Source organism: Pristiophorus japonicus, chromosome 18 (assembly GCF_044704955.1).
Source record: "Pristiophorus japonicus isolate sPriJap1 chromosome 18, sPriJap1.hap1, whole genome shotgun sequence".
In the NCBI taxonomy this organism is placed as follows: Eukaryota; Metazoa; Chordata; class Chondrichthyes; family Pristiophoridae; genus Pristiophorus; species Pristiophorus japonicus.
Genome location: NC_091994.1, coordinates 53,435,364 through 53,450,060, shown reverse-complemented (window position 1 = coordinate 53,450,060; position 14,697 = coordinate 53,435,364). Strand labels below are relative to the sequence as shown.

The 14,697-nt window shown below is 43.1% G+C and overlaps 1 protein-coding gene across 3 annotated transcripts in view; it reads right to left on the bottom strand.

Annotated features, from left to right (window-relative positions):
• LOC139228731 (scaffold attachment factor B2-like) overlaps positions 1-14,697 on the bottom strand; it is a 94,822-nt gene that overhangs the window by 66,447 nt on the left and 13,678 nt on the right. For 2 of the 3 annotated variants that reach the window (XM_070860034.1, XM_070860032.1), the window contains exons 2-6: positions 14,388-14,475; positions 13,573-13,631; positions 8,991-9,131; positions 7,938-8,018; positions 524-563 (exon numbers count right to left, since the gene is read on the bottom strand). In XM_070860034.1, the coding sequence (XP_070716135.1) occupies positions 524-563; positions 7,938-8,018; positions 8,991-9,131; positions 13,573-13,631; positions 14,388-14,475 (409 nt within the window). The remainder of the gene's footprint in view (positions 1-523; positions 564-7,937; positions 8,019-8,990; positions 9,132-13,572; positions 13,632-14,387; positions 14,476-14,697) is intronic. The other variant, XM_070860033.1, reaches the window with a different exon arrangement.

Sequence of the window (14,697 nt, the reverse complement as noted above, 5' to 3'; positions counted from 1 at the left end):
TTAACTTGCACTTATTAACTTGCAATGATGATGATAGCCTGACAGGATTATGTTCATATAGCACCAAACGTGCAAGTTTGTCCAGAGCAACAAAAAGTGTCAAGTAGTAGTTAAAATAACAACCCAGGATGGGAAATAATAGGAATAGCAGGAGATCACCTTTTTTCTGGCACGGCAAAACACATCACATCTGCATAATTGATCTATCACCTTAGAAAATGATGAACAGATTCCTCCTCCCTCTCCCCAGTCACACATTTTCAAAACATTACACTATGTGTTAACAATAAAAGCTGAAAAAGGATTCAGTATTAACTTGCCTAAAGCACAAGCAGGGATAATATGTCTTAATAGCTTAAAAGCAGAATTGCACATTCCAGTCGTACCTCAGTTTTCCATTCCTCCCGTGGCAGTGCTATTCTCCAAATGATCACTGCTACTAAACAGTCACACTTGTAAACATGTTTGTTCAGGAGAAAGAATCACTAAAATAAGCTGTGCAGCCAGAAAGATACAAGATTACCTTCAATGATGCTTGCTTCTTCTGGCATCACTTTAGTTTTCTAAAGGGAGCAGAAATACAGATGCATTAGAAATGTATTTATATACAGTAGATGTTATTTTATCATGCTGTGAAACTGACAAAGTACCTGTAGTGCAGTGTTATATCAGGCTTTCAATTAAGGTTGGTGTGTCAAATTACTGCTTATGGGACCGTCAATGGAACTACATTTGGTAGGAATCATTTGAGTTGATTAAGTTTCTCAAAAAGTGTATTCCAAAACATCAGTTTAACTGATTTTAACTACAATATATTCTTACCAATATGCAAAATAAGCCAAGTTGTGGCACCAAACACAAAAAGGCTACTTTTAAGGCAGACCAAACACATCTATTGTTATTCAGGCAACTATTTTGCTCATCCAAATTACAAAGCTTTGTCAGTATTGTGAAATTTTGACTCAAAACAAAGGTGGTTAAAACTCAAATTCAAGGGATATCAGCCAGATTATTTCAGTGCATTGATTAAAAGGCTTGATAAAAGGGCACCAAAAGCATGCGTCCCCCTGCTCAAAGTTGGACCAAGAAAAGAACATGTAGAGAAATATGAATGCAGTTGGCATGGTTCATCGTTTAAGCAATGTTCTGTGACACATTTCTGATCTTAACAAAAGCTGCCAACTTAGAGACGTATTAACAATGGACAAAGTAAGATCAGAAAAATACGAACAAATCATCAAAAATGGACAATTCAACTGCATTTAGAAAATTGAAAGCTTTAAAGGCACAAGGATAAGGGTCAACAACTCCAGACCTACAGCAATGTGGTTGACTCAACTGCCCTCTGGCATGCTGGGCCATTTCACTCAGTTGTAACAAACCACTACGAAAAACAAGAATAAAAACAGACGGGCCACCCGGCATCGACCTCGGCACCAGACACGACAATTGCACACCCAGCATGGTAGACCCTCCAAAGTCCTCCTCACCAACATCTGGGGACCTGTGCCAAAATTGTGAAAGCTGTCCCATAGACTAGTCAATCAACAGCCTGACACAGTCAGTCTCACAGGATTACACCTTTCAGCCAATGTCTCAGACTCCTCCATCACTATTCCTGGGTACGTCCTGTCCCACCGACCATTCAGATAATGGAGCATCATCACAGGCAGTCCCTCGGAATAGAGGAAGACTTGCTTCCACTCTTAAAATGAGTCCTTAGGTGGCTGAACAGTCCAATACGAGAACCACAGTCTCTGTCACGGGTGGGACAGATAGTTGTTGAGGGGAAGGGAGGGTGGGACAGGTTTGCCACAGGCTCCTTCCGCTCCTGCGCTTGATTTCCGCATTCTCTCGGCGATGAGACTCAGCGCCTTCCCCGGATGCACTTCCTCCACTTAGGGCGGTCTTTGGCCAGGGACTCCTAGGTGTTGGTGGGGATGTTGCATTTTATCAGGGAAGCTTTGAGGGTGTCCTTGTAACGTTTCCTCTGCCCACCTTTGGCTCGTTTGTCGTGAAGGAGTTCCGAGTAGAGCGCTTGCTTTGTGAGTCTCGTGTCTGGCAAGCGAACAATGTGGCCTGCCCAGCGGAGCTGATCGAGTGTGGTCAGTGCTTCAATGCTGGGCATGTTGCCTGGTCGAGGACGCTAATGTTGGTGCATCTGTCCTCCCAGGGGATTTGTAGGATCTTGCGGATAATGGAGCAGTCCATGTAGGATAATGGATCAGTCCATGCCCGCATGCAGCAGGACCTGGACGACATTCAGGTTGGGCTGATAAGTGGCAAATAACTTTCACGCCACACAAGTGCCAGGCAATGACTATCTCCAACATGCGAGAGTCTAGCCACTGGCTCATAACATTCAACGACATTACCATCGCCGAATCCCCCACCATCAACATCCTGGGGGTCACCATTGACCAGAAACTTAACTGGACCAGCCACATAAATTCTGTGGCAACAAGAGCAGGTCAAACGTTAGGTATTTTGCGGCGAGTGTCTCACCTCCTGACTCCCCAAAGCCTTTCCACCATCTACAAGGCACAAGTGAGAGAATACTCTCCATTTGCCTGGATGAGTGCAGCTCCAACAACACTCAAGAAGCTGGACACCATCCAGGGCAAAACAGCCCGCTTGATTGGCACCCCACCCAACACCTTAAAAATTCACTCCCTCCACCACCATCTACAAGACGCATTGCAGCAACTCGCCAAGGCTTCTTCGGCAGCACCTCCCAAACCCGCAACCTCTACCACCTCGAAGGACAACAGCACTGATGGTGCTCGGACAATGGTGTTAAGTAGGGAATTCCAAGATACTAACCAACGATGAAGAAATGGAGATATATGTTCAAGTCAGGATTGGCATTGCTGTCGTGGTCCTTGAGTGGTAGGGATCATAGGAGAGGGAGGCACTGCCGTGCATCCTATATATTGTACATATTGCAGCTACAGTATGCTGGATGTTGAAGGGGGTAGACATTCAGCCTGGTATCAAGGGTGCGGTTTAGTGAAATCAAGGATTGTGTTCAGTTTTTCCATTCATCCAGATGAGCATTCAGTCACACTCCTGATTGAAGCCTTGTATTTAGCAACATCACTTGTCAATGGCATTTGCATAATATGCTCATTCGGTGATAAGATTTCTCACCCTCCCACCCCAATTATTAGAAGTAGATGGTAAATCTAGTTGTATCTTTTCAGCCAATCCAAATGTAGAAAATGAAAGTATCAGACCCACTTTGTTAAAGCCCATGCATTTAACTATTACTTTTATAGTTGTACATTAGCCCACGCAAGTATAACACAATACACCTAGTTTAATAATTCAGTACAATTTAGAAAAATAAAGATAATTTACAATTGCAATATAGCAACTTGCATTTATATAGCACCTTTAACATAGGAAAATGTGCAAAGGCTCTTCACAGGAGCAATTATCAAACAAAAATTGATACTGAGCCACTTAAGGAGGTATTAGGATAGGTGACCAAAAGTTTGGTCATTTTAAGGAGCGTCTTAAATGAGGAGGTAGAAAGGCAGAGGGTTTAGGGATGGAATTCCAGAGCTTAGGGCTTAGGCAGCTGAAGGCATGGCTGCCAATGGTGGAATGAAGAAAATCGGGGTGCGCAACAGAACAGAATTGGAATACCGTAGCGATCGCAGAGGGTTGTTAAGGCCGGAGGAGGTTACTGAGACTGATACAGTGACTTAGTCAAAAAGAACAGATTAACATTTAATGAGGTCAAATTAAGTGCCTGTTTATACGATAAATAAACCCATCCCCTTAAGCTAACATTGCTTCATGGTTAAACCTGTCCCAATTTGAACCTCTTCCCAAAAACAAATATGCACTCATTCCCTCTCCTTTTCACTTTCATTCTAGCACACAAGGAGAAGCCCAACTTATTCATGCTCAGATTTCTGGTGTTTTTTTTTTTATATAGCAGAGTGGGGAGCCCTGGATAAAGTTAGCTCATGCAAACATGGGAGAAAAATTGCAAAAAGGAGAATTAAAAAAAAACTAAATCCTCTGAGGAAAATGTACACCAAAATATTACATATTTTGCAATGTTAACAGGAACCTAAAACAAAGTGAACAAGTAAAGTTTTAAATAGGATCACGTACCCCAGACAAATCTAGATTTGCCATTCGGTAACTGGTTGGTATTGCTGCTAGACTTCAAAATAAGAGCAGAGAGTTCACTGCAAATAATTTGGGAAAACAAAAATCTCTTCCAGTGGCAACAGCTTGTGAGTGGCCTGTGTGAATCCCCGCGATTGGTACATGGCCGCACACCTTAGGGGGAACATTGGTGTGCAGCTCTCAACACCTCACCGAAACTTGTTCAGTGGCCCTCCAGCCCAAATAATTGCCCACCCCTGCTCAAGATAAAACAAATAAGCCTTCTTTTCTCCCTGTGTCAGCTGTAGCTCAGTAGGTAGCACACTCACCTGAGTCAGAAGGTTGTGGGTCCAAGTCCCACTCCAGGAACTTGAGCACATAAATCTAGGCTAACATTCCAGCACAGTACTGACTGAGTGCTGGAATGTCAGAGGTGCCGTCTTTCAGATGAGATGCTAAACCTCTCAGGTGAACGTAAAAGATCCCATGGCACTCAGTTACATGGATAAACTAGAGAAGCTGGGGTTGTTCTCCTTAGAGCTAAAAGGTTGAGAGGAGATTTGATAGAGGTATTCAAAATCATGAGGGGTCTAGTCAAAGTAGAGAGAAACTGTTCCTTTAACAAAAGGGTCGAGACTCCTGTAATCTACCAAGAAGCCCGAACACCTAAAATGATCCAACTTATTCTATTATTCTAAGGCATTCACATGCAAGAGATGCTGCCTAACATAAGAAATAGGAGCAGGAGTAGGTCATTTGGCACCTCGAGCCTGCTCCGTCATTCAATAAGATCAATGATCAACTCCGCTTCCCATATCAATCAGGTACAGCAAGTAATTAGGAAGGCAAATGGAATGTTGGCCTTTATTGCAAGGGGTATGGAATATAAAAGTAGGGAAGTCTTGCTACAATTGTACAGGGTATTAGTGAGACCACACCTGGAGTACTGTGTACAGTTTGGGTTTCCTTATTTAAGGAAGGATATACTTGCATTGGAGGCAGTTCAGAGAAGGTTCACTAGGTTGATTCCTGAGATGAAGGGGTTGGCTTACGAAGAAAGGTTGAGCAGGTTAAGCCTATACTTACTGGAGTTAAGAAGAATGAGAGGTGATCTTATTGAAACATAAAAGATTCTGAGGGGCTTGACAGGGTAGATGCAGAAAGGATGTTTTCCCTCGTGGGGGAATCTAGAGCTAGGGGGCATAGTTTCAGAATTAGGGGTCACCCATTTAAAACGGAGATGAGGAGGAATTTCTTCTCTCAGAGGGTCGTGAATCTTTGGAATTCTCTAACCCAGAGAGCTGTGGAGGCTGGATCATTGAATATATTTAAGGTGGAGACAGATGTTTGAACTATAGGGGAGTCAAGGGTTATGGGGAGCGGGCAGGTAAGTAGAGTTGAGGCAAAGATCAGATGAGCCATGATCTTATTGAATGGTGGAGCAGGCTCGAGGGGCCAAATGGCCTACTCCTGTCCTGCTCCTATTTCTTATGCTCTTACACAGATGACGCCAAAGGATAGCAGTAAATGCAATATACAGGGTTGCAGAATGTTCAAAAAAGAGATAGGGAATGGAGAGGAGGTAGTGTAGCCCTACAAATCAGATACATCTGGGAGGTTAAAGAGGCCAAATCCCGTGGGAGGTAAAAAATATGTTGACCGAACTGGATGTAGAAACTGCAGATTTACCAAATTAAGAGGGGCAGCTCAGGAAATACAGAATACGTAGGTTAGTAGAACAGAGGCAAATTAAATGTAATACTGACAAGTGCAAAGTACAGGTTGAACCTCTGTTAGCCGGCACCCTCGGAACCTGGCCTGTGCCAGCCAAGAGAATTTGGCAGACGACGGGCGGTCACGCTGACCCTCGACTTACCGGGTCCCGATGACAGCGTTCGTGCCCCTGACCTCCTCGCTCTGGCTCCAAAACTCCCGCCACACTCCTTCTCTGCGCTGCCAGGACACCACTGACACAAAGCAGCAGCTCTCGACAGAGCCAGGAAGTGTGATGGGAAGTGTAGGAAAACACAACGCTGAAATCTCGGGCCTCCCTCTCTCGTGATGCTGGTCTGCCGCTGCTGACAACGACGTTGTGCAGAAGCCTACTGCACAGCATTTCGGGCCCAGCGACCGTTTGGTGGGGAGCGGAGGGTGGGGGGCTTTAATGTTCGACTCAGACCCTGAAATCTTTACTGGATTATTATGAGGGCTGGAAGAACTTGCAGTAATTCAGCTCTCCCGGGGGAAACATTAATGACAGTTGAAGTTCCGGGGTGGCAGCAGCCTAGATTATTTTTGTGGATAATATCAAACTTACCATGGCTGAGCTTTTTTGGCACTGTTGTCCCTGGAAATGATCGGAGGGAATTCCAGAGCTTAGGGCCTAGGCAGTTGAAGGCACGGCCGCCAATGGTGGACTGATGAAAATCGGGGATTACAGTACTACTGAACTGTATAGGATTGACTGTATAGGAGCGCTGGAGAGAGGAGGAAAGATTTAAACAGAAAGCAGCTGCTGTATTAAACGTTGATGACCAGGTAATGCTGACAACGCTGCTGTCAACGACCCGGCTGTGTTCTGTGCATGCGCTCCCCCGGAGCTGGGAATGATGCCGGACAAAGGAGTACCGGATAAGAGAGGTGCAACTTGTACTGAACTATAGAGAGAAAATAGTCAACACGAGTATTACACAAATGCGGTTGAAAGAGATCTATGGGTCAGAGCAGATTGGATGCTCAACATGTTCAATCAATGCAGGGCAGCTATCAAAAAACTAATAGAATGCTGGACAATACAACCACAACATTAGGGAACAAGTCAGAGAAAATCATGCTGTAATGGTATAGTATTCCGATTAGATCACACCTTGATTAACTAGAAATAAAGGGGAAATTCAAGCACTGAAGGCAGATCGGAAAATAGCCATTGGGACTGAGCTATGGAGAAATATTGGAGAAAACTGGGTTTTTCAGCCTTGAAATGAGGGCACCTTATTAGAGGTAAACAGTAAATCTGAAAAATCACTTTAAACTAAATGGAACAATGGTTCAAACTGATTAATGACAAATTTAGGACTGATGTCAGGAATTTATTTCTTTACACAAAGAATTCTCAATACATGGAATGGACTTCCAGGCAGAGTAGTGGAGGCGAAACACTGGAATGATTTAAGAGTTGGATGCTGCAGAGTGGAGCCTGTTGGGTCTTTCTGGACGAACTAAAATGGGCCACATGGCTTTCATCACCTTGAAAGGCAAAACTATGCAAATGACATTTTTGCCTGACATACATCTATTAATAAAGTTTCTATAAACAAAGGAGTAGGCACAATAAATTGTTAGCTGTGACAGGATACAACATAGCACATTGTTGAGGACAAATAGTTATCAATGAGTTAACTAATTATTACTAATTCAGGATGAGGCAGTTGAAGCCCCTTTGAAATATAAACTGTAGGCTGAAAACTTGAATGTTTAACCCAATCAACTCTTGAGTGGCCATTCCAGTGAGAATTCTGGTAATTCTCCTCAAATTTCACAACTCGCAACACCCTGATTAAACCAAGTTCCCGTCCAAGTCATACACTATACTGACTTGGAACTATATTATTGTTTCTTCATCGTCGCTGGGTCAAAATCCTGGAACTCCCTCCCTAACAGCACTGTGGATGTACCTTCACCATACGGACTGCACCAGCTTGCCACCACCTTCTCAAGGACAAATTAGGATGGGCAATAAATGCTGGCGATGCCAGCGACGCCCACAGCCTGTGAACGAATATATATATTTTTTAAATGAAGTTTCATCTTACTTCAATAACCTCAGGGACTTGCGTGGGTTCAAACTCCATAGCACAAAGCATCTCTGCATCTTCTGTGGTCTCTTCTGGCTTCTGAACCAAAAAACATTAAGAACATTAGCCCAAACATCATCGACTGCAAGAGAATAGTAGATGAACTAATGCGCAGGGAAAAGATATGGCTTACAATTAAACATCATTCTATCAGGTTCTGCAAAATGTAATCTGGGTTTCAATGTAAAAAATAACTTATTTGCTTCCCTTCTAACTCTTCCCCCACCCCCAATCCAAGACCCAATGACATAACCGGAAAGTTGCGAGAAACAGCCATTCTTCTCCCCATCCAAAGCCCATGTCTAACTTCCCCTCTTTCCCACCACTATCAGTTGATCACTTACTTTAAAGAACACAAAACACTTTTCCTTTAGTGTCAGGAATTTCAAATTCTTCAACTCCCGCTTTTCAAAGGACATCAATCCAACATTTTTATAGCTCCAACTGACCCGGAATCTCCTTCAATGTCCCTGAATCGAAAATGTATGTTCCAATCTTTTGACCTTGCTCGAGGTTCACTGTGCTTTTCATCCCTCTTATTGTCCAAATTAAAAAGCTTACTTAATTCAACCTTACTGGTAATGTTGCTTAATTTGAAGACCTGTATCACGCTTCCACTCTAGCGAAAGATTAACTTGGTCCCATACAGCCTAAAATCATCATGGTCACTCTTCTTTGAACCCTTTCTGAAATATCCGTATTATTTTTACAATAGGGTGACCAAAAGTGCATGCCACGCTCCAATGGTCTATGAGCGGCATAAGACAGATCCGCAGTCTCACTCTTAGCAAGAGAGAGCATGAGCTTTCATTTTACAATGCTCTAAAAATGCTTCCACCATACAGGGATTAGAGGGATCTATCTCCATCCATGTATAGATGGTAATGTTTAACCAAGTGCACTATACCTAACATCAAATTTAAATGATTTTGTCAGTTTTTTCCCCTCCTGGTAGCTCCACTACCAATTGTCTCAAACTACACACAGTATAGTTGTTTAAAGCCTTTATACATTTTCAGCTGAAGTGGAGACTTGACTCAGCACAATGAGCTCGGTGCTATTTTCCTCTTCACATTCTGCAACTGCATTCCCAGCATTTCCCTCATCTGAAATGTTCATCACTTCAACATCCTGTAGCTGATCAATATCCTCCTGTGAAGGAAAAAAAAAATCAAGGCAAGAAACCTGTGGCATTTAAACCACTCTTACTACAAAATGACACAGCTTCCCAAAGCCCTGCACCAAACAGTGGTAAAATGAGAGATTGTGTACAATCCCTCCCACCCCCAAATTCTCAATCTCAGCTGCATAATTGCCAGTTTATTCTCATTCGGGTGGGAAAGTGGAGTTGAGGTCGAACATCAACCACGATCTTATTGAATGGCAGAGCAGGCTCAAGGAGCCATATGGCCTACTCCTAATTCTTATGTTCTTATAAAAACTGATTGGAAGAGTTTCTACAAGAATGTAAAAAGGAAGAGATTAGTGAAATAAACATGGAGTTTAGTTGATTGAGGGATGGTTTTTGTTAGTTGATTGAGGGATGAATATCGGCAAGGACACCGGGGATAACTTCCCTGCTCTTCAAAATAGTGCCATGGGATCTTTTACATTCACTTGAGAGAGCAGACAGGGCCTCAGTTTAAAGTCTCATCCGAAAGACAGCACCTCCGACAGCTTGGAGGCTGAGACAATAGAAACTATAATGGGGAATCATCATCATAGGCAGTCCCTCGGAATCGAGGAAGACTTGCTTCCACTCTTAGCACGAGTTCTTAGGTGGCTGAACAGTCCAATATGAGAACCACAGTCTGTCACAGGTGGGACAGATAGTCGTTGAGGGAAATGGTGGGCAGGGAGCCTGGTTTGCCGCACGTTCCTTCCGCTGCCTGTGCTTGATATCTGCATGCTCTCGGCGATGAGACTCGAGGTGCTCAGCGCCCTCCTGAATGCACTTCCTCCACTTAGGTCGGTCTATGGCCAGGGACTCCCAGGTGTCAGTGGGGATGTCGCACTTTATCAGGGAGGCTTTGAGGGTGTCCTTGTAACGTTTCCTCTGCCCGCCTTTGGCTCGTTTGCCGTGGGCAGAGACGCAATATGTCAGTCGCGGCTCAGTGGGAAGCACACTAGTCTCTAATTCAGATGGTTGTGGTTTCAAGAGATTGAGCACAAAAATCTAGGCTGACACTCCAATGCAGTGCTGAGGGAGTGCTGCACTGTCGGAGGTGCTATCTTTCAGATGAGACGTTAAACTGAGGCCCTGTCTGCTCTCTCAGGTGAATGTAAAAGATCCCATGGCACTATTTTGAAGAGCAGGGGAGTGAGTTATCCCCGGTGTCCTGACCAATATTTATCCCTCAATCAACTAACAAAAACAGATTATCTGGTCATTATCACATTGCTATTTGTGGGAGCTTGCTATGTGTAAATTTGCTGCCATATTTCATACATTACAATAGTGACTACGCTTCAAAATTACTTCATTGGCTGTAAAGCACGTTGGGACATCCTATGGTTGTGAAAGGCATTATATAAATATACGTTTTCCTTTTTTTTTCAAACAAATATTTTGTATCTGTCTTCACAGTAGAACGCACAAAAAATATAGTGGGAAACCGAGGATCTTACGAGAGTGAGGAACTTAAACTAATTAATAGTAATGAAAATGTATTGGAGTAAATTAATGGGACTAAAAGCCGATAAATCCCCAGGCCTTGATGGCCTACATACTAGGGTTCTAAAAGAAGTGGATGCACTGGTTTTGATATCCAGAATTCCAGAACAGTCTGCGTGGATCAAATGTAACCCGGCTATTCAAGAAAGGAGGGAATGAGAAAACAGGGAACTATAGACCAGTTAGCCTGACATCAGTCGTCTGGAAATTGGCGGAATCCATTATTAGGGATTATATTAACAGGACACTTAGAAAATCAAATTTTGATTAGAAACATAGAAATTTACAGCGCAGAAGGAGGCCATTTCGGCCCATCGTATCCGTGCTGGCCGACAAAGAGCCGCACGGCCCTAGGTCAGCAGCCCTAAAGGTTACATATAAACCTATGAACAATGAACAATGGCGGAAAGGCAAAGAGCACCCAGCCCAACCAGTCCGCCTCACACAACTGCGACACCCCTTATACAGAAACATTCTACACTCCATCCCAACCGGAGCCATGTGATCTCCTGGGAGAGGCAAAAAATCAAATAAAAACTCAGGCCAATTTAGCAAGAAAGAAAATCAGGGAAAATTCCTCTCCGACCCATCCAGGTGATCGAAACTAGTCCAGGAGATCACCCTGCAGTAATTACCATTATATCTGTGCTGTTCAACAAAAGGTCATCCAGTCTAATCCCAATTATCAGCTCTAGATCCGTAACCCTGCAGGTTACTGCACCTTAAGTGCCCATCCAACCATCTCTTAAAAGTGGTGAGGGTTTCTGTATTCACCACTCTTCCAGGTAGCGAGTTCCAGACCCCCACAACCCTCTGCGTAAAGAAGCCGCCCCCTCAAATCCCCTCTAAATCTTCCTTAAAACCACCTTAAAACTATACCCCCTAGTAATAGGCCCTTACTATCCACTATGTCCAGGCCCCTCAATATTTTGTACACCTCAATAAGGTCTCCTCTCAACCTCCTCTGTTCCAGTGAGAACAAACTCAGCCTATCCAATCTGTCCTCATAACTAAGATTCTCCATTCCAGGCAGCATCATAGTAAATCTCCTCTGCACCCTCTCTAGTGCAATCACATCGTTCCTATAATACAGTGACCAGAACTGCACACAATACTCCAGCTGTGGCCTAACCAAAGTATTATACAATTTAAGCATAACCTCCCTGCTCCTATATTCTATGCCTCAGCCAATAAAGGCAAGCATTCTGTATGCCTTCTTAACCATCTTATCCACCTGGCCTGTTACTTTCAGGGATCTGTGGACAAGCACTCCAAGGTCCCTTTGTTCATCTATTAAGTGGCCTACCGTTTAATGTGTAATGCTTAGGCAGTCAATATGATTTTATGAAAAGGAAATGGTGTTGACAAATCTATTAGTTTATTGGAGGGTGCAACAAGCAGAGTAGATAAAGGGGAACCACTGGATGTAGTATATTTGGAATTTTACTAAGGTGTCATAAAAGAGGTTGTTACACAAGATTAGAGCTAATGGGATTGGGAGTAATATATTAGCTTGGATTACGGATTGGTTAACAGGCAGAAAACAGAGAATAGGGCTAAACAGGCCATTTTCAGGTTGTAACTAATGGGGCGCCGCAAGGATCAGTGCTCGGGCCTCAGCTCTTTACAATCTACATCAATGATTTAGATGAGCGAACCGAGTGTAATGTATCCAATTTTGCTGACGATAGAAAACTAGGTGGGAAAATAAGCTGTGAGGAGGACGCAAAGGGATATAGACAGGTTACATTTGTGGGCAAGAACGTGGCGGATGAAATATAATGTGTGGGGAAATGTGAAATTATCCACTTTGGTAGGAAAAGCAGACTACTGTTTAAAAGGTGAGAGACTAGTAAATGTTAGTATGCAGGGGATTTAGGTGCCCTTGTACACGAAACACAATGTTAACATGCAGGTACAGCAAGCAATTAGGAAAGCAAATAGTATGTTAGCCTTCATTGCAAGGGGTTGCAGTATAAGAGTAAGGAAGACTTGCTGCAATTATATACAGCTTTGGTGTGTAAGAATATGGGCTTTTGAGGGATTAGGCATTGCAAGAGTTAAGTGACCCATAGTTTTTCTCTAAATGCTAGTGTGCTGCAAGAACACAGAGTCTGAGACTTTCTGCTGACTTCAGAGCTCCACTACCAATTATCTCAAACTACACAGTATAGTTGTTTGAAGCCTTTATACTTTCTCAGCTGAAGTTGAGTCTTGCAGCAACACAATGAGCTCGATGCTATTTTCCTCTTCACATTCTGCGACTACATTCTCAGCATTTCCCTCATCTGAAATGTTCTTCACTTCGACATTCTCTACCTGGTCAATATCTTCCTGTGAAGGAAAAAAACCCCAGGAAGCCAAGAAACCTGTGGCATTGTTAAACTACTCCTACTACAAAATGACAACTTCCCAAAGCCCTGCATCACACAGCGGTAAATTGAGAGATTGTGTACAATCCCCCCCCACCCCCGCCAATCAACACCAAATTCTCAATCAGCTACAAAGGGTACGTAAATATTCAAAGCAATGGCCAGCACTACCTCACAGGAACTGATGGGGTGAGGGAGGGCAGGTAAAATAAAAGTTTTTCTCTAAAAGCTAGTGCTCTGCAAAAAGATACTGCCTTGGACTTTCTGCTGACTTCAGAGCAAATACAGTGTCACAAGTGGCCTTGTTTATTGAAAACAGATTATGGCTAATTATTATTGCTGGAATAGCAAGGAAAAGAAGAGAGACTCAGAACTGCCTACAGCTCTCTCTTTCCATTTCTGTGGGAACGCGCAGGCTTTTGAGAGTTGTTGAAATACAATCAAATATAAATCCCTGTCTATCAGAATCAAACAATAGATGAACAAAGCTCATTTGCCTAAATATTGGTATGAAACAATTATGCTGGTATCCTGTGAAAGTACTCACCTGCTTCTTAAGACAATCTCCTTCTCTATTGCCTTCTGCTTCACTATCAACTATGCTCCCTAAAGAACAAAACAAACATATAAAATCACATGCCAGCTCATTTTTGAGATACATTAGAAACTACCGCTACTCAATGAATGAGTGGAGCAATTAGACCATTCTCCTTATAATTCTGCCCAGAGTGATCTGATGAGTTTATTTCTGGGTTTCAGAGATCCCATCTCTACCTAGTTACTTGTGGATAAATCGGCAGCACAAAGCTGTCCACCAATTGACAACTACACTGGAGAGAGGACAAAATTTCACACAAGTCAGAAGGATTCAGGCCACAGCCCAAGACTTAACCTAGGTTGATACTTCAGTGCATATTGCGAGAGTGCTGTATTTGTTTGGATAAGTTGCTAAACCAAAGCACAATCTGTTTGTTCCAGAAGGTCAGGTGAACATTAAAGATCCGCTGGCATTGTTCAAATAATAGGGTGTTCTCCTGGTGTTCAGCCCAACATTACTCCGAAATCCATCATTGCCAAAAACAGATTAATTGGCCATACAACCTGATGCTGTTCTATGCATCCCACTTCCTCTCCTTCCACCACTGGTGGTATAAAAGGCAGCGTATAAACACCAGTCTTACTTCGACATAGGAAATGGAAATGTTACACCAGTACGCTACTCTGAGCGTTAATCTATAGATAACCCACATTACTCCAGAATCCAAAACGATGTTCCATTTTCCAGCACTTATCTTGTGCACTTCAGCAAGCACACACAGAAAAATAACTATCTGCATCTTGAAAACTTATTTATTTCTCTACCTTTCCCCGTACTCTTTGACGTTCTATTGCTTGGGGTCTCTGGGCTGGTTGAAATGTCATCAGGGTTTCCTCCTTCCTCTTGTATTACCTGAAGACAGTAATCCAGTCATTAGCATGGGGTAGTCAGAATCATTATACAGTACAAACATTTGGAAACTTATAGGTAAGCTAGTGGCTCCTTGAGATTAACTGCTCAGATTTCAATAATGACAAACCGATGGGAATACTTAACATTGACAAGTGTACAGGACATTACAATCCTACTGTATTTGGAGAACCCCCGACTTCTATTCTCCACTACAAACCGTCT